General features: G+C 44.1%; 1 protein-coding gene and 1 long non-coding RNA gene across 4 annotated transcripts; one reads left to right on the plus strand and one right to left on the minus strand.

Moving 5' to 3' along the window:
* Window positions 1–597: 597 nt before the first annotated feature.
* On the minus strand, window positions 598–13800 carry MAP1LC3B (microtubule associated protein 1 light chain 3 beta). Of its 3 annotated transcripts, none has more exons than XM_036345754.1 (4): window positions 13395–13561; window positions 7444–7499; window positions 3602–3708; window positions 598–2286 (listed from the first exon to the last, which is right to left on the minus strand). In XM_036345754.1, exons 1-4 carry the CDS (start codon window positions 13432–13434, stop codon window positions 2112–2114), a joined length of 378 nt encoding a protein of 125 aa, XP_036201647.1. In that variant the 5' UTR covers window positions 13435–13561; the 3' UTR covers window positions 598–2111. The 3 variants fall into 3 exon arrangements, with proteins under 3 accessions (XP_036201647.1, XP_036201645.1, XP_036201646.1); XM_036345752.1 differs by lacking the exon at window positions 13395–13561 and adding an exon at window positions 12144–12431; XM_036345753.1 differs by lacking the exon at window positions 3602–3708 and having other exon boundaries at window positions 2148–2286; window positions 13395–13800.
* LOC118674237 lies at window positions 13796–18528 on the plus strand. The gene is made up of 3 exons (XR_004973607.1): window positions 13796–13913; window positions 16818–17065; window positions 18344–18528. It is a non-coding gene; the product is annotated as an uncharacterized LOC118674237 (long non-coding RNA).
* The last annotated feature ends 1408 nt before the right edge of the window (window positions 18529–19936 follow it).

The raw sequence follows: 19936 nt of genomic DNA on the forward strand, positions 1-19936 counted from the left end.
CCACTGGAGATGCGGGACATGTACACATCTGCTGAACAAGGAACTCAGGGAAGCAGAGTATCTCCTCAACCCACTCCCTGTACTCTTTCTTCTACAAACATTGCAGGGCCTACTTGAACTTGAGCTGGGTCCAGGTCCAGAGTTTTCCAAATCAGTAACACTGGCCACTACCTGCCTGGTTGTTCGCATTATATCTTTACCTGATGCGGCTCCCCAGTAAACTAAGGTACCTTGAGTCATGCCTTCCTAACTGCACATACTAGTACACACTCTATACCTTTGTGTTTATTTTACTTTGTTCATTCAGAGCAATATGTCTTCAAGTGTGTACTCCCACAAAAAACCTACATCCCACACCCATCCATCCTCCTCTGTGGCATGTAAGTTCTCAGTACAGTTTTGTAACGACAAGACCAGGTGGCAGAGCCTTGACCACAGTGAAGAAGATGCCCCTGACAGGAGGCCTTCAGAGGTGTCACTCCCCCCACCTGCTCCCCCAGCACAGCAAAACCAGCCTGGATGCTGCTTGTTAGGAAGGGTATTGTTTGGCTTTGGCTAGTACAGACAGTACGCAGGACTGCAGGTCTCAAACACTGATCCATTAAATTGAGCTTTAATGACAGTTTTTAGTTGTGCCTTTATTCACCTTAGTTCATTTAAAAATGTACTTGTTTTAAAGATCCTATAAATATAGAGTGACTACCCACTAACGTGGGATATGTCACCCCTCTCAGCATGGTATTGTTTTTTAAAAAGCAGAATTTCTTATAGGAATCTTATCGATCACACAGTAGTTACAAGAATGTCAGATATAGTGACATACAATCTAAAGACAGGCCGATTAAGAATGTACATAATGTAAAAATATACATATTAAAAGTTAGCCATGTAGACAGACGCATGCAGCAGTAGGGGTAGGTGATAGGAGGTTGGGGGGGGGGTGAGAGCCCATACGCAGTAATACTGCCTAATCCCAACATTATAGTAAATAATTTCCACTAACTGATACAAGTATTCCATACACATCTAAATACACAAAGGCAAATCATGACCTGCTACATATAAAGTGGTCTGTGATCTTTTTGTGATATTTCCATGAAAATAGTAAATAATCATGCAGGTAGTAGGAAGTATTGGTTATTCTGATTGGACTTGGGAAATGTTTAACTTTTCAACATTAATCTCTGTGAAGAGAATATATCTCCTCTTACTGCTTTCTTCACAACTGACATGCGCTTAGAGTGGGGGAATTTCAATGGTGGTTTGACCTAACAGTGATGACTGAAATACTCTTTAAAAAATGTGGTAACTTTTTAACAACATATTTTAGTCACACACTTAACATAAAACATGGATCATCTGCAGGATTCTGTAGTTTCTACCACTGTCCTAAAGAATGAAACTGATACAAGTGCTTGTTTATTTACCAAAGCAGGCACTATTTTGAGCTCTGTGATCAGAGAATATCCAAAACAGAAGAAATGTCACTTTTTTCTTCTGGGCCTTTTGAGAAACTTGACCAAAATAAATTATTCAAGGTTCCCCCTGAGCAGTGGTGTCATCATGTATGTTACTGTCTGGAGAACAAACAAGAACTTCCTAACACTGCAAGAGCGTTGCCTTGGGTATACTTGATAGGAATCGGGAACCTTTAACAGCAGTTCACCATTTTCTTATACACCTCCATTTAGCCTGTATTATGGCAAATGTGTTTGGGGGGCTATGCTTGAGATTTCTCTAGTTGGAGTTGGCAGGTTCTGACTTACTGTCTCTAAATGCTCAAAATGCAAGTTCCTATTGGGGAAAGAACATTAAAATAACTTGAAGATCTAGCTTATTGGTAAGTTAGAATGCAAAGTATTTTATTTTTAAACTTTGAAACAAGACAGCCTAGGTTAAATAATATAGTTTTCCAAAGCTGAATGTGCTCACTTGGAGCTCAGTTTTTCTGCTTAAAGTACAAAAACAACTTTCTAAAACTCCTAGGCCAGACACTACTGTTTTGATGATCTGTGATTTAGATGAACAGATCCAATCTCAGTTGGTAACATCCCTTTTTTCCCCGTTGGTAAGGGTTTAAAAAATTCTAGAACAGATGCATTTTTCTAGTCTTACAGTGACAATTTCATTCCAAATGTCTCCTGAGAGGCGTATACCATATACAGGAATCCATCTTCATCCTTCTCACTTTCATACACTTCCGATATCGGTGTGGACACACTCACCATGCTGTGCCCATTCACTAACAGGAAGAAGGCTTGATTAGCGTTGAGCTGTAAGCGCCTTCTATTGAAAGAAAATGTGAAAAAATACTGATACATCAATAAGTAGGGAACATATGTAAAAATATCACCCACTAATCGATTTTAAAAGTATAAAGATTTTGTAAATGCTGCTTCTGGCAAAATTAAGTGTATACCTTACCAATGATGACTAATATTTCTTCTCATAAAGCATAAGACATTTTCTATGATTATATTCATGATCAATATTAGTGATAATCCTTAAGTTATTCCTATTATCTTCTTGAGTTTTAAACTATTACGCTGTCTGAAGAGTGTCATTAGAGTCTAAAATGTGAGAAAAATAGTTCAAAATATTTACAAACTAAGACCTAAGATGGTACAATTTATTACCACTATACCAAATCTGAATTCTTTTATTAATTTTGCTACACAAAACTTGTAACTTTTCTGATTAAAGGACATCTACACTAGATGTTATGAAAGGATCAGATAAAAAATATAAAAAACTAAGAAATGAAACATCTTATGGTTTTATTAAGCTTGAATAATTTTAATCAGAACCAAAGATTTATCTGTAAGTGTGATAAAGAATAAGAACTTAGCCCAGCTGGTGTGGCTCAGTGGTTGAGCATCAACTCATGAACCAGGAGGTCAGAGTTCTATTCCCATCAGGACATGCCCGGGTTGTGGGCTTGGTCCCCAGTAGGGGGCGTGCAGGAGGTAGCCCGTCAATGATCCTCTCTCATCATTGATGTTTCTCTCTTTCACTCTCCCTTCCTCTTTGAAATCAATAAAAACATTTTTTTTAAAAAAAAGAAGTTAAGCCCCGGCTGGTGTGGCTTGGTTGGAGTATCAGGATGTCCCCAACACCAACAGGTGGTGGGTTCACCTTAGCTGGTTTGACTCAGTGGATAGAGCGTCAGCCTGCCAACCAAAGGGTCCCGGGTTTGATTCCGGTCAAGGGCACGTACCTTGGTTGCAGGATCCTCCTTGGCCCAGGCCATGGTCAAGGCTCGTGCAGGAGGCAACCAATCAATGTGTTTCTCTCACATGATGCTTCTCTCTGTCTTTCCCTCTCTCTTCCACTCTCCCTAAAAATCAATGGGAAAATATCCTCAGGTGAGGATTAACAACAACAAAAAAGGTGGTGGGTTTGATTCCCGATCAGGGCACATACCTAGATTTTGGGTTCGGTCCCAGTGGGGCACACGCGGGAGGCAACCGATCAATGTTTCTCTCACATCAATGTTTCTGTTTCTCTCTCTCCTTCCTTTCCCCCACCTCCCCTCCTAAGATAAAAAAATAAAATACAAATGAGTTACCTAAAGAAATAAAAAAAACAAAAAGGTGATTACCTAATTATCTTGATGAGTTCACTCATGTTGACATGATCAGGTACAAGAAACTTGGTTTTATCCAGGACAGGAAGCTGCTTCTCACCCTTGTATCGTTCTATTATCACCTAGTAATGAAGCCAGAATTGTGATTTTAAAATAGGCACTAAGAGAGAAAAATAAAATACTTCCTATGTTTGTAACTGGCACATTTGTTAGTTTCCTCATGGCTCTGTATCTACACTAATAAAAGAGAAACATGGTAATTGGCTTACGACCGCTACCCTTTTCATTGGCTAATCAGCAAGATATGCAAATTAACTGTCAGCCAAGATGGCCGCCGGCAGCCAGGCAGCTTGAAACTAACATGAGGCTTGGTTGCCTCAGTGACGGAGGACTCCAACGTTCCCCGCCTGCCACTGCAGGCCTCTGAGCGGGCAGTTTAAGAAACTCTGTAACAAATACCACCGGACTTCAGCCAGGAGATTCGCAACATTGTAAGCAAAGGCCAGAAACCTACTTTCAGCAGCGGAGGCCTAAGAGCTGGAGCCAAGCCTCAAAGCTAAAGCTGGCCCAGAATAAAAAAAAAAAAAAAGGGGCAGTTGGGAGCTTCAGTCACCCCAGCCTGAAAACAGCCCTCAGCCCCTCACCCAGGCTGGCCAGGCACCCCAGTGGGGACCCCCACCCTGAAGGATGTGTGACCAGCTGCAAACAGCCATCATCCCCTCACCCAGGCTGGCCAGGCACCCCAGTGGGGACCCCCACCCTGATCCAGGACACCCTTCAAGGGCAAACCAGCCGGCCCCCACCCATGCACCAGGCCTCTAACCTATATAGTAAAAGGGTAATATGCCTCCCAGCACGGGGATCAGCGGAGCCGCGAGGCCTCCTGGCACTGGCATCAGCATGACAGGGGGCAGCGCCCAAACCCCCTGATCGCCCTGCGGCTCTGTGTGTGACAGGGGGCAGGGCCACAACCTCCCTATCCACCCTGCTCTGTTCATGACAGGGGAAGGCGCCCCAACCCCCTGATCAGCCCTACTCTGTGCCTGATAGGGGGGAGCTCCCCAGCCCCCCCCCCCCGCCCCCCACGGGCCCTGCTCTGTGTGTGACGGGGTAGAGCCATAACCTCCCCATCGGCCCTGCCCTGAGTGTGAGAGTGGCGGCGCCCCAATCCCCTGATCGGCCCTGCTCTGTGGGTGATAGAGGGCGGTGCCCCAACCCCCTGATGGGCCCTGCTCTGTGTGTGACGGGGGCAGTGCCCCAACCCCCTGATTGGCCCTGCTCTGTGCGTGACAGGGTACAGAGCCCCAACCCCCCTGATGGGCCCTGCTCTGTGAGTGACGGGACGGTGCCCCAACCCCCCAATCGGCCCTACCCTGATCGTGACTGAGGGTGGCATCACAACCCCCCAATCTCCCTGCTCTGTGCATGACAGGGGGCGGTGCCCCAACTCCCCAATCAGCCCTGCTCTGAGCCCGACCAGGGGCTGCACCTAGGGATTGGGCTTGCCCTCTGCCACCCGGGAGCAGGCCTAAGCCAGCAGGTCGTTATCTCCCGAGGGGTCCAAGACTGCGAGAGGGCACAGGCTGGGCTGAGGGACCCCTCTCCCCCCCCCGAGTGTACAAATTTTTGTGCACCGGGCCTCTAGTCTCTTATAAAATGGTACACAAGAGACAAAGTAGCTCACTCCAAGGGGGTGAGCAGGGTGGAGGAAGAAACTGCTAAGTATTTTGTTATTTGGAACCATGAAAATATACTGCCTAGTCAGAAAAAGACCCTAAGTTTCAGAACAGAGGCTGGTAGCAGCTTAAGTGTAAAGATATGAATCTGTCTGTACCAATTCTAATACCACCATTTCCACCAAACCTTAATAAAAGTGTTAAGGGTTTTTTTTAAAATATATTTTTATTGATTTCAGAGAGGAAGGGAGAGGGAGAGAGAGAGAGAAACATCAATGATGAAAGAATCACTGGCTCCCTCCTGCACACACCACCCTGGGGATCAAGCCTGCAATCCGGGCATGTTTCCTGACCAGGAATCAAACTGTGACCTCCTGGTTCACAGGTCAATGCTCAACCACAGAGCCACACCAGCTGGGCTAGACTCAGTTTTGTTTATATTAAAGACATGTTTCTCTATTTGACATGAAAATAATCCTAAGTAAATATCTGATAAGTAGAGGTCAAATCTTCAATTTGTTACTTGAAGATTTCTTTCATTTTGATAAAATATTCTTGCTATTTCTTTAATAAGTATTAAAGTCAAGAATCTTGAAATATGCAGGAAACAAAAATGGTTTCACATTATGAACTGAAATAAATCCACTAGCTCCTTGCCATACTTCCTTTCTGTAGAGGAAAAAAAAAAAAAAAAGTGAAGCTGTCATCATCTTCCTTGTTAAAATGATGAGTTTATCTATGGCTGTGTGTCCAAACATGATATCCACAAGGAGAATCAGTGGATAGATTATGCCTGCCTAGATTTAAGTGGTAGCAGAAATCAGAGCCAATACAGAAATCACAGGTTCTTGGCCCAGAAAGAAGCAGAAGTAAGGAATGAGAAGAAAAAATTCAAGATCTTAGAATCCTTTAAAGGAACACACAGCAGTCTGGAAAATGCTAGATAAGATGACTTTGGGTACCTTCTGCTTTCAGCTGCTGAGTCTGGTCTGCTTGGGGAGAAGCTGTTCTAGCTGCTTCTATTCACTATTTGGTGATGATATCCCTGAAAATTCAATTACTTAAAATGATTGGTTTACTTTTCAGTTCTTATTTCTTTAAATTTTTCCTTTGATTCTTCCAATTGGGGAGACCAGATGCCTAACTCATAATAAGGCATTTTACTAAATCTGAAAGTACCTTCTCAAATTTTCATTTAATGGCAAGGGCTATGGACAGGAGCACAGAAAAAAAAAAAAAGTTACCACTGGGGAATGAAGAGTGGAGGACCAGGGAACTGCCTGTGCCTTGTCCGTCCATCCACCCATTGGATTCTCAACATGTGAGTGGCTGTGAGTCTGCTTCTCAAACTTGTGCAGTGAGTCACAAACACATACATGGGAGTACAAATATGTGATTTCTGCAAAAAACCTGAAACTACTAACAGAAAAGATGGCTTTTAATGTACACAGATATTCACATTTCAAAGGATTCTGTAGAACTAATTCTGGCAGACATTTGGGCTAGCTATTTGTTTCCAAGGGGTATCACCTGTTAGTAAATAAATATAGCAGGTCCTCAAAAGTAAAAAACCAAACCAAAACAACAACAAAAACACTTAAAATTAAGGTAATTCCCCAGAAGGCTCACCTCTAAGCCATGTTAACCCCAAGTACAAGGACATATTATTGTGAAAGCTCCAGCCAGTCCAACCAGAACATGTCTTTTACTATAGAATCCTACAAGTGTGAAACTGCTGAGCAGACCCATCTTATTATCTTTTCTGTACACTTTACAGTCCCCCCATGGATCTTTCATCTTCTTTTCCCTACTTTGGTATCAGATGACCAGTCAGAAAGCCAAACATGAAAGCTTCTATAGAATTTAGCAGTGGAATTTCTTTTTTTTCCTTTTTTAATCCTCACCCGAGGACATATATTTTTTCCCACTGAAGAGAAGAGGGAGGCAGAGGGGGAGGAGAAAACAAAGAGGGAGAGAGACAGACATGGATTGGTTGCCTTCTGCACACGCCCGACCAGGACCGGGGATTGAACTTGCAACCCAGGTACATGCCCTTAACTGGGAATCGAACCCATGACCCTTCAGTGTGCAGGCTGACACTCTTAACCACTTAGCAACACTGGCCAGGGCTGCATACATTATTAACCACTGAAACATACATAGGTATCTAAAACTACCTACCGGGATTTTGGTCGGATGTTGCTCTCGGATAAGCCGGACATCTTCTACTCTTTGTTCTGCAATGAAAAGAGATATAGGGATTATTAAGGGCCCTAATGCAGCTTGTTTCCTGCATTTTTGCTGGTTGAGTTCTATATCTGAATTCAGCTATCTTTATCTGTGGCAGAGCAAAACAGTAGATGCATCTTCTAGGATTGAAAGAAACCAAGCACTAACACTTCCTATCTGGCAAAGGTTGGTGTGTGAGGCCAAGGGCAATTATATGGAAACCAACATGCAATTAATTACATGGTTTTATCAGGAGTTATAAGACCAGAGAGAAAAAAGAATGCCCTATTTGAGTTTAAATAGTTTTTTTACAGTGCCCGAAATAAACACAAAGTCTACTGTTGAACACTTTTTTGAGAATATCTCTGTATTCTCCCCCTTAATATAATCACTTATTTATATTTTCAACTATTGTATTAGGCTGTCTGGGGAATATATGGGGGAAAAAACAAGCCAAGTCCAGTTCTCAATAAGGTGACAATATAACTGGAGGGACATGTCATATATACAGCAATACATGAACATATGATCAAGATGGCATTAATTAAAACCTAACAAAAATTAATAAAATCACCTTGATTTACTATGGTAGGATTCATTCTCATGGTTTGTACTGGCAAATAAATGATCAATATAATGAACTTCCTGAGAAAATACTCATACTAGTAGCTCCAGAAAAAAACATGCTATGACCTATATAAATACGAATTTATTTTAACATCACTGCCATTTTGGTTTGAATTTTTTTTAAAAATTAGTACTCTCCATAAAAACTATTGAATTCCCATATTCAAATATGAACATAAGTTCTATTTCTATTTTCCCATCCAACATTTCTAAATCAGCTCTAAAGATAAACTACTAAATAAAAATATATTTGCCCCCAGTCTATGTGGCTCAGTGGTTGAGCATCGACCTATGAACCAGGTCACGGTTCAATTCCCAGTCAGAGTTACAGGCTTGATCCCCACTGTGGGGCATGCAGGAGGCAGCCAATCAATGATTCTCTCTCATCACTGATGTTCCTATTTCTCTATCCTTCTCCCTCTATGAAATCAATAAAAACATATTAAAAATAAAAACATATTTGCTATAGACAAAGACGACTGCAAACTCATTGATTCTTCCCAGTGCATATTCTTATTCAATACATGAGGATAAACATAACTTTAGCTATTATTAACAGTGAATTTAACATATTGGTTTTCACCTGTGACATTGTGACGTATAACAAGAAATACATATTTGGTCCTGGCACAGAGCTCCCAAAACCCTTGGATTTTACTATATGAGTGATAAAGATCTTTCCTTATTCATAGTAAGCCCCTTTCAACCACACCTGAGTTTATGTTAATGAGGTGATTTTGAGAAAGCCTTTTAAGGGTGGGGGCTGGTTGCGAGGGGACCAACAAAGAATAGAGCAGTGGTTCTCAACCTTGGCTGCACATTAGAATCACCTGGGAATCTTTTTAAAATCCTGATTTCTGGGCCTCATCCTCCGGAAATTCTGTTTCTTTGTTACTAATGTTGTGGCCCCACCCCATAACAAAGAAACAGAATTTCCAGAGGATGAGGCCCAGAAATCAGGATTTTAAAAAGATTCCCAAGTGATTCTAATGTGCAGCCAAGGTTGAGAACCACTGGATTAGAGAGTTCAAACATTCAGCCTCTCTCCCTGACCACCTGGGAAAAGAGAGGAGGTCAGCTGGTCCGAAGCACAGGTAACAACCTGCACTTGCAATTAGTGGTTGAAGTGTTAGTGAGGGAGGGGCAGTCTTGCGGGACTGAGTCCTTAACTTGCTGGATCTGAGGCTATCACCAGGGAGATGGTGTTAGAATTGAGGTAAACTGTAGGACACCCAGCTGAACTGCTTGATGTGTGGGAAACCCACATGTCTGGTGTCAGAAGTGAAGTATTTAGTAAGATACTGAGAATAGAGGAGACATACAGGAAGAGGAGTTTTTTCTTTACATTATCCTTGGAAACCTCATTGCTCTAAGACCTGTCCCTATGACTCTCCCATCAAAGAAAAGGTACTCTACCATCCAGACTTAGTATCAGCCCTCTTCACAACAAAAATCTCCATAATGTCAGGGTAAATTATTTCAGAGGCTAAGGGAAATCAGAATTTAATTCACTCTAGCAAGTGGATGATAACTAATATACATGGGAATGTGTTCCTTATTTAAAAGCTTGTCCTAATGAATCTACAAAGTAAGTGAAAACATTTAGGCAAAGCCCAGCTGGCGTGCTTGAGCATTGACCTATGAACCAGAAGGTCATGGTTTGATTCCCGGTTCAGGGCATGCCCAGGTCGTGGGTTCGATCCCCAGCGGAGGGCATGCAGAAGGAAGCCAGTCAATGATTCTCATCATTGATGTTTCTATCCCTCCTTCTCCCTTCCTCTCTGAAATCAATTAAAAAAAAATATGTAAACAAGCAAACAAAAAACATTTAGGCATAAGGGAAAGATTTTTTTATATAGGAAACTGATTTATTTTGGTAAATGAAGAAAGAAAATCAAAACAGGTTCTAAAATGAGAGGCTTCAAAGTCAAGAAACTATAGTGTCAAAAGTTTTCATTATCTTGATTTATCCCCAAAATATGGCCATAAAAGGAAGACAAAAAATGATTATTTTTATTAAAGACAAGTGACTTCTTTAAGGTGAAAAGAGTAGCATAGGAATGCGTCTTGGCCAGGTGCCTGAAGCAATTGAGTAAATATGGTCTATGCTGATACCTCTCTCTTACTGATTTTGGAGAGAGAAACATCGATGTGAGAGAGAAACAGCCATCGGTGGCTTCCTGTACGCCCCCTACTGGGAATGGAGCCCATTACCTGGGCATATGGTCTGACTGGGATTCAAACCAACGACCTCTTGGTGCATGATAAGTATTTTCCCAATCTGTTTATAAATCATAAACGTAATATCCAACCCATCGTGGAGTGCTACCCAGGTTTTGGCATAAGTCTCTCTCCAGTCTACCTATTAGAGTAGTTGAAGCTATTTTAGACCAATACAAACTTCCCCTCAGACATGCAAACAGTTTCATTATTTTTTAATATTTATTTATTTAAAAGAGTTTTTGTTCAGTTTTAGAGAGAGAAGAAGGGGGAGGGAGGGAGAGAAACATGGATGTCAAAGCAAAACATCAATCGACTGCCTCTTGCACACCCCACAATCTAGGCATGCACCCTGACCTGGAATCCAAGTGGCAACCTTTCAGTGCACAAGACAACCCCCAACTGAGACACACCAGCCAGAGCCTAACCCTTTGATTTTTAATGGAGAAGCTTAAGACCTAAGTTTACCACTGAATCTCAGCAGAACAGTGTCTGGGAAACAGTTCTGATATTAAATAAACTGGCCAACTCCAGAAGAAAATGGAGTGAAATTATTACAACATTTGAGAAGACTGAATCCAACATTGTTTGGTCAAATACAAATTTTCAAATGTATTATATTTGTCAAAACATCTGCGAGGATTCACTATGCATCTCGACTCAGAGTGTTGATCATGTATTGGAAATGATGGCTCCCTACCAGAGATGGAAGAAAATCATCTCTCAAGTTTAAAAAGACAAGTCCAGACTCTGCCACTAGGTGGACCATGTCCTTCACCTCTCTGGGCCCCACCCAGTTTCTTCAGCTACAAAAGGGGTTGTTTGGGGTGGGCCCTACCCTCTCAATCATAGAAAAAGACATCAACAGAGCTATATTCAATTTTAAACTAACTTAAACTCACTCACTTGTAAAGAGAGAGAGAACTGCTCAAGCTAATTGGGGCTGGTCTTAGATTCTACAGTAGAGGTTCTCGCCAAAGAATTAATTCCCCTCATTTACTGTGCTACAAATCTCTGAAAACTCAATTATCAGTGCTGTTATGAAAATCAGGAGCAAAGAAAGGTAGTAGTCATTAAGAGATATTTGATACTTTTCTGCAAAATGACTATTAAAGAGATCTTAGAAAAGGGGGTGGGGAGGAAAGGTGAGGTAAGGGGAAAGCAGATACAATATATGGAGTGGGCAAAAGAAGGTTTACAGTTGTATGAAAAACGGCATGAAGATTATGATTATTACAATAGCTTTATTAATACAAAATAATGTCATAATGGCACAGTAAACCTATTTTTGCCCACCTTATATGTAAGATACACTACTGGGAATGGAGTGAGGGAAGGGGGTTCCTGCTTGTTTACTTCCAGAGTCACAGGTTCCAGGTGAAATCCTTCCAATTAATTAGAACATATTTCTCCAGAATAACTTAAAAATCCTTTAAGCAGAGGAAAGTATAGTTTCAGTCATGAGAAAATGGGCATCTTTCCCACACAAATGTCCCCAGTTAACTTTCAAACGCCAGTCAGTGAGGATGGAAGCCAGATACTGCAAATCTGCGTTAAATGCCGCTCTTAGGGTTGCAAAAAAGCTAACTGTAGGAGTTCACTAAGCTCTCTAAAGGGAAACGTTCTAATTAAAAGGGCACGTCTAAGTCTTCTTGACCAACCACCTACCTCAGGAGTTGTTTGGAAAGATATGCTCAGCGGGCCGACATGCATTTCATTTACTGAAACTTCTCGGGCACAAGAAATCAAACACTTATCAATAATGAGATCTAGAAAACCATATCCAAGCTCAAATGAACGCTCACCTCTTTCTAGACCCCCGAAACCTGGCCAGAGGAGTCCCCGCTGCAGACCGTGAGGATGGCCGCAGGCCCCTCTCCGTGCGCGCGGAGGACCGGGTGCTTCCCTCCTCCGCCTGCCCGCCCCGAGCGGCCACAAGCACGTCCCGCAAGTGGGCATCCACGGAGGCCACGCTGCAGCTGCAGAATTGTCGTGCTTAAGAGCACTCATCACTTCCTCCCCATCGTTTTTGTGGAGCAGTAATTACTGTGAGGTTACTTTCCGTTTCAGCCAAACGCCAGAAACCCTCAGCCGGGTTTCCAGTCTCAGGTGGGAGAGAACGGACGTGGTTCCCGCCGGCACAGAGGTGAGGGTGCCCTGGCGCCAGGAGGAAAAGCCACCCCCCCCCCAGCTCCCCTGCCCCCCGCACACCAGCAGGTCCCGCCCGCAGGCCGGCCCACCCGGGCGGAGCGGGGCGCAGAACCTGCAGGCTCAGGGGCTCCCCGGGGCTCCCCCTTCTCGGTGAGAGCGCTGGCGGTGCCGGTGCCCGCGCGGCAGCAGGGCACTCACCTGCAGATGACTCACCTGCATCCCAGAGCCACCACTTCAAAGGGCCAGTCGCAGCCCGGCGCCCGGGGGCTGCCCCCGAGCCCGACACTCCTCACACGGGTTTTCGCGTTGGGAGGGACAGTCACCCCGCACCCCCAGACCAGAGGGCTGACCGGGGGCCGGAGGTGATTCAGCACCTCCGCAAACGCGCGCCCTCGCGGGGCCCGGGGTGAGGGCCCGGCCCGGCTCGCACCCACCCCGCACCCCCTTTCCGCAGCCCTCTCAGCCCTCCTCGCGGGCCCTTCCCGGAAGCCTTCGGCCCGTCCGGCACCCGCCGCCGTCCTCAACCCCGCGGCCTCTCAGGCCCCGCGCCTCAGCCCTCCCGGCCCGGCCCCTCGGCCCCTCGGCCCCCGGCCACCCACACCGCCCCTGAGCCGTCCACCGGCCTGGCGTCCGGTCCCCGCCGCCTCGGCCCTCAGCCCTACGGGACCAGGCCCTCCGTCAGCGCCCAGCCCCCCGGCCCGGCCCGCCGCCTCGGCCTCTCAGCCCTCTCCGGCCTCCGTCAACCTCCGGGCCCCCAGCCCGGCCCGCCGCCTCGGCCCCTCGGCCCCTCAGCCCTCTCCAGCCTCCGTCAACCTCCGGGCCCCCAGCCCGGCCCGCCGCCTCGGACCCTCAGTTTTCCCGGGCCGGGCCGCCCTCGCCAGCCCCGGCCCTGCCGGGGTACCCACCGAAGGTGCGGCGCTGCTTGAAGGTCTTCTCCGACGGCATGGCGCGCGAGGCTGGGAGCAGGCGGCGAGGAAGAGGGTCCCGCAGCTTTAGGTGGCGGAGGTCCCGACGGCGTCGACCGCGACTTCCCTTGTGTCTCTTCAGCCCGCAGCCGCGTCAAGTGACCGGCGCACCGCCCCAGGAGGCGGGGCCAAGGGTGGACTCCGCCGCCGCCATAGCGTGCGTGGCGGAAGCAGGGCCGCGCGCAGAGCCGGAGGCGGGGCGTGGGGTGCGCCCTGCGCATGCGCGCGGGAAGGACGAGCGCCCAAGTTGACGGGACCCAGTGCGCATGCTTCCCTGTGCCGGGCGGGAGGGAGCCGCGCGCCCCCTTCCCCCCAGAGACGCGTGGGTGCCACTCTCGGGGTCCCTGTCCCGCGTGGCTGGCTGCTCTGAGTTCGCGCACTAGCGTTTCCAGCGCTCGGTGCTGGTGGCTCCTAAGGACTCCACCTGATCAGACAGTATTTTTGTGCTTCTATCTCACGGTATCACTGTTCTAGGAACTGCTGGGTTTTGTTTGTGTTCTTTGGCTTACCAGATAAAGCACATTGGGGGTGTGTGTGTGTTTTCATTGTAAGAATCTCCACTAGTGACTTCTGTCACATGTTGTCCGAACTAGGGAAAGAATTGCAACCGGGTTACTTCAGTATTTGTTTACTAGAAGTTAACTTTAGAATCTAACTCTTATCTAGGCCAGCATTTTAAAATGCAGGTTATTGCCCTAACCGGTTTGGCTCAGTGAATAGAGCGTCGGCCTGCAGACTGAAAGGTCCCAGGTTCGATTCTGGTCAAGGGCATGTACCTTGGTTGTGAGCACATCCCCAGTAGGGGGTGTGCAAGAGGTAGCTGATCAATGTTTCTCTCTCATCGATGTTTCTAACTCTCTATCCCTCTCCCTTCCTCTCTGTAAAAAGTCAATAAAATATATAAAATAAAATGCAGGTTATAGGAGGGTAACCCTTATTGAAAGGAAAAACCCTTAGCTATGTTAGCAGATTAATTTCAGCTGTTAACCCACTGATTGCTGGACAAGTCTTAAGTTTACCACCTTTGGGCCTTTTAATACAAAAAAAAAAGCTAGAAAATAGATGTGGAGCTGTTGATGTAATGTCTTGTGCTTTGTTGAAGGTGTGTTTCTTGAAAGTGAGAGTGCTGTGGCAGTGAAAGGGCTGTAGAAAAATAAGGGAAAATCAAACCCCTTTCTACACAATAAAAAAAAAAAAGTGAGAGTGTTTAAAATGTGTTCATAAAGTCCATCTAAGGAATGCTGGTTGTTTGCTGTTTTTGTTATTATTGGAAATTGAGTTTCTAAGAGTATAAGGTTCAAATTAAATTGGAAAGAAATTGTATGGTTTGATAATAGAAGGTATAGCTATGGAAATATATTTTGAAGGAAAAAGAAAGTGAATTTTCTAAAGTTGGTTGTTTCTGAATAGGTTAAAAGGTTTCTGAGAGCTGTAGAAAGGTTTGTGAAAGTTATAGGTTTATAAAGAGAAATGTTAAAAGAAGTTATATAGATGACAGAGGCCAGTAAGCCTGGACAAGTGGAATAGGGAAACAGCAGTTTGCAACCATCTGGTTCTCAACCTTCCTAATGCCGTGACCCTTTAATACAGTTCCTCATGTTGTGGTGACCCCCAACCATTTTGCTACTGGTATGAATCGTAATGTAAATATCTGATATGCAGGATGTATTTTCATTGTTACAAATTGAACATAATTAAAGCATAGTGATTAATCACAAAAACAATATGTAATTATATATGTGTTTTCCGATGGTGTTTTTTTTTTCTCAATCTCCTTTAATAATGCTTTGTAGATTGATCATTGACCTCCTTTATTAAGTTTATCCCTATGTATTTTATTCTTTTGGTTGCTACTGCAAAAGGAATTGTTTTTTTCATTTCTTTTTTTCTGAAGTTTTGTTAGCATATAGGAAAGTAGTGGCATTTTGTACATTGATGTTTGTATCCTTCAACTTTACTATATTTATTGTTTCTATAGTTTTTTGGTGAAGTCTTTAGGGTTTTTTAGATATGAAAGGGTCATTCGGCCCCCAAAGGGGTTGCGACCCACAGGTTGAGAACCCCTGATCTAGAAAATCTAGATGCCAAGCAGTCTGCAGCCATCTAGTAAATCCTAGGAAGAGTAAATGGTTTGCACTAGAGCAGCGGTTCTCAACCTGTGGGTCGCGACCCCTTTGGCGGTCGAACAACCCTTTCACAGGGGTTGCCTAAGACCATCCTGCATGTCAGATATTTACATTATGATTCATAACAGTAGCAACATTACAGTTATGAAGTAGCAACGAAAATAATTTTATGGTTGGAGTCACAACATGAGGAACTGTATTTAAAGGGCCAGAAGGTTGAGAACCACTGCACTAGAAGGTACATAGCTTAGATCACCCTACTCATGGAGACAGCAGAAATCCAATTAGTGCCATTTGCTGGCCACACCCAAGGACAAGTGAAGAGAGTAAATCTCATTTTGGTACATCAGCATAAAGCTGATGAATTCTAAGATACTCCTCTAATGCTCAGTCTATAAAACTCCACAAAATGAAGGCCCAGCAGGTGCTCTCCTGAATAATAAATTTAATTAAGTAAATAAATTTAAAGGTCAAAAGTAAGCTAATAGTTAGAATTTGGTTCTTTTCCACTTTGTTATAAATACAAGGGTTATACTCGTCTTCCAAATATAAGGAGACATTTTAAAAACAATTTGGGACCTAGCTGGTTTGGCTCAGTGGATAGAGCGTTGGCCTGTAGACTGAAAGGTCCAGGGTTCCATCCCTGTCAAGGGCATATGCCCGGATTCTGGACTCAATCCCCAGTAGGGGGCATGTAGAAGGCAGCTGATCAAGGATTCTCTCTCATCATTGATGTTTCTATCTCTCCCTCTCCCTTCTTCTCTGAAATCAATAAAAATCCTATATAATAATCCTATATAATAAAGAAGTAATATGCAAATTGACCATCACACTCTCACACAAGATGGCACACCCATGTCGTCACAAGATGGCTGCCCACATGTGGTCATAAGATGGCCACCACAAGATGGCCAGCAGCGGAGGGCAGTTGGGGGTGACCAGGCCGGCAGGGGAGCAGTTAGGCGTCGATCAGGCTGGCAGGGGAGTGGTTAGGAGGTGATCAGGCTGGCAGGCAGGTGAGCAGTTGGGAGCCAGCAGTCCCAGATTGTGAGAGAGATGTTCGACTGCCAGTTTAGTAAACCAGCAGTTGGGCATCCCCTGAGGGGTCCCAGATTGGAGAGGGTGCAGGCTGGGCTGAGGGACACCCCCATCCAAGTGCACGAATTTCATGCACCAGGTCTCTAGTATATAATAAAATTTAAAAAATTTAGTAAATTATATCTTTTTATCCCTCCAGAATTTGGCAATTCTTAATGAGTGAATCATGGCAATACATCTCTTAGTATGAATTCAATAAGAGCAGTTTCCAATTATAATCTTATCAACCAAGACTTTGACTGGAATGCCATGTCTGAGAGAGACATGCCTGGACTTGATGTTAGCAGAAAGCCTTAAGGAAGGAAAATGACTGTGAAGCCAATAAGAGCCCTTTGGAGAAAAGCCTGGTACCTCACTTGGTGACATAGTTCAAGGCAGTCTTTCCAGGTAAGGAATGAAGATTGTTTTCCTGAGAGATGGTAAGAAAGGTACCTCAAGACATCATTGGGGACCTTAAGAACTTGAGGAATTTACCCAAGTATACAGGTAATGCAGGAAAACCTGGTGGCAACTAGGTGGCTCAACTTCTTTGGCCTGAGGAGCTCATTAAAGCTCAATCATGAGATTCCAGCAGATTTTAAAAGAGCCTATACAGTCAGTTGCTATTCTTACTGTGTTTATGTAAACAATCATGCCAAATTGAAACTAAACTTTTAAAAAATATTTATTGATTTCAGAGAGGAAGGGAGAGTTAGAGACACAAAAATCAACAATAAGAGAGAATCATTGATCAGCTGCCTCTTACATGCCCCACACTAGGGATCGAGCCTGAAACCCAGGCATGTGCCCTGACTGGGAATCAAACTGTGACCTCCTGGTTCATGGATCAAGGCTCAACCACTGAGCTACACTGGCTGGGCCAAATTGTAACTAAACTTAACGCAGTAAATGAATTGGTCTTAATGTGGCACTTTAATGACAGTGAGGGTGGTTTTAGGGGGAAAAATTTTTGTTTCAATAGACTCTAATACACAGTCAATATTAGACTAATTCCGTTAATTGTCTTCAAAATTTTATTTTTCACCTATGAATTGAACTGACTCTTAAATTTATTTTGTTTTCTAAAATATTTACCTACAACTCTCCAAACTAATGCTTCATTTTATCCCATCCTTTGACTTGGAATCAGTGAGTACTAAAATGTTTTTCCTTCCACTGGACCATTTGTCATAATTCTTGTTGTTCTAGCTTTGCCCCAATGATACTAAGATTTAAAACACAGTTTGTCCCCACCAAGTTACAAACCCTACTCATATTCAGGGACTATTACCTCTAGACACCATTGCCACCTCCTTCCATGCCCAGGCCTCATTGTCTCTCTGACAGAGAGCAAGGTTCTCTTGGCTCTGAAGAAAAATGTCACCCCCTTTCAGCAGCTACAGTAGAAACCCTGCACCTCTTTTCTCTGAGAGATTTCTGAAACAAGATCCTTGGGGAGCGGGGAGGGGGGGGGGATGTCGTAGTATGCAGTTAGACAGACCTGAGTACAGCAAGGACGATGGGCCAGGAACAGAAGGCCACCAGAATGGAAAGCCCCCAGTGCCTAGCAATGGACAATCAATTATAGGGTGACTTTTCATCCCCCAGCATATCATTGGTCATACCGTTTGGACCCCCTGACCTTTCCTCCCTAGAGATAACATCTAGGCCTCAATTGTATTTCAGCTCGAAGTCCAGATAAGCAATAAAACCAGCCACAGCTGATGTCAGGACCGGCTGCATTGAGTAATGATGCCCTGCCCTGGTGCCAGCCAATCAATCATTGGAGACTACAACCCTGAAAGGACACACTTGGAAAACTGCTGAGTATTCTATTAAGATCTTTCCCTGGGACCTCCCCTAAATTCTCAACAGTAGAGTATTCTGAGAATCAAATCAATGATTTGGAATTATGAGGAAGCAAAAAACACCCAATCAGAAGAACAAAAAGAAAAAAGAATCCCCAAAATATGAAGATAATGTAAGGAGCCTCTGGGACAACTTCAAGCGTACCAATATTTGCATTATGGGGGTGCCAGAAAGAGAAGAGAGAAAGCAAGATATTGAAAACCAATTTGAAAAAAATAATGACAGTCACTTCCCCTACCTAGTGAAAGAAATAGACTTACAGGTCCAGGAAATGCAGAGTTCTAAACAAGATGAACCAAAAGAGGTCCACACCAAGACATATCATAATTAAAAATACCAGGGGCTAGCCCTAACGGGTTTGGCCCAGTGGATAGAGCGTCGGCCTGCGGACCGAAGGGTCCCAGGTTCAATTCTGGTCAAGGGCATGTACCTGGGTTGCAGGCATATCCCCAGTGGGGGGTGTGCAGGAGGCAGCTGATCCATGTTTCTCTCTCATCAATGTTTCTAACTCTCTATCCCTCTCCCTTCCTCTCTGTAAAGAGTAAGTAAAATATATTTTTTTAAAAAATACCAAGGGCTAAAGACAAAGAGAGAATCTTAAAAGCAGCAAGAGAAAAGCAGTTAGTTACCTACAAGGGAGTGACCATACAACTGTCAACTGATTTCTCAACAAACACTGCAAACCAGAAGGGAGTGGCAAGAAATATTCAAGAAATATTGATGAATAGCAAGGTCCTAAAACCAAGATTACTCTACCCAGCAAAGGTATCATTTAGAATTGAAGGTCAGATAAAGAGCTTCACAGACAAGAAAAAGCTAAAGGAGTTCATCACCACCAAACCAGTATTACATGAAATGTTGAAGGGGATTCTTTAAGACGAGAAAGAAGGAAGAGGAGGAGAAGGAGGAGGAGGAGAAGAAAAAATATGAATATAAAATGGCAAAAAATACATATCTATCAATAATTGAATCTAAAAATAAAAATAAATGAATAAGGAATCTAATGAACAAAATAAACTGATTAATAAAATAGAACCAGAGGCATGGAAACATGGAACAATGACGAATCTCAGAGGGAAGAGGGTTGGAGGGGGCAGAAAGAGATTAACCAAAGATCTTAATGCATTGCCTATGGACACAGACAATAGGATGGTGAAGGCCTGGGGTGGGGCTGGAACTGGGTGGAGGAGGGCAGTGGGGGATAAAAGGGAGACATCTGCAATACTTAAAACAATAAAGATTTTTAAAAATAAGAAATAAAATCATTAGGATGGAGGAGCCAGTGCCCTCTCCCTCCCATGCCTTTCCCCTCTCTCTCCACCCAGGCACATTATCATTAGCTTCCTCACTCCCAAGCTCCAAGAGCCCTTCCTTTGCCTCTATAACTTGTTTCCTAAGCCCATTTCTTCT

The sequence above is a fragment of the Myotis myotis genome, unplaced genomic scaffold (genome assembly GCF_014108235.1).
Source record: "Myotis myotis isolate mMyoMyo1 unplaced genomic scaffold, mMyoMyo1.p scaffold_m19_p_19, whole genome shotgun sequence".
Lineage (NCBI taxonomy): Eukaryota > Metazoa > Chordata > Mammalia > Chiroptera > Vespertilionidae > Myotis > Myotis myotis.

Excerpts from the sequence above, each read along its gene's own strand:
- MAP1LC3B (XM_036345752.1), bottom strand. The coding sequence starts at position 12,348 with ATGAGTGCTCTTAAGCACGACAATTCTGCAGCTGCAGCGTGGCCTCCG. Across the intron at positions 3,709-7,443 it reads AACATCCGACCAAAATCCCG|GTGATAATAGAACGATACAA; the intron begins GTAGGTAGTTTT and ends CTTCATTACTAG. Across the intron at positions 2,287-3,601 it reads GAACTCATCAAGATAATTAG|AAGGCGCTTACAGCTCAACG; the intron begins GTAATCACCTTT and ends TTCTTTCAATAG.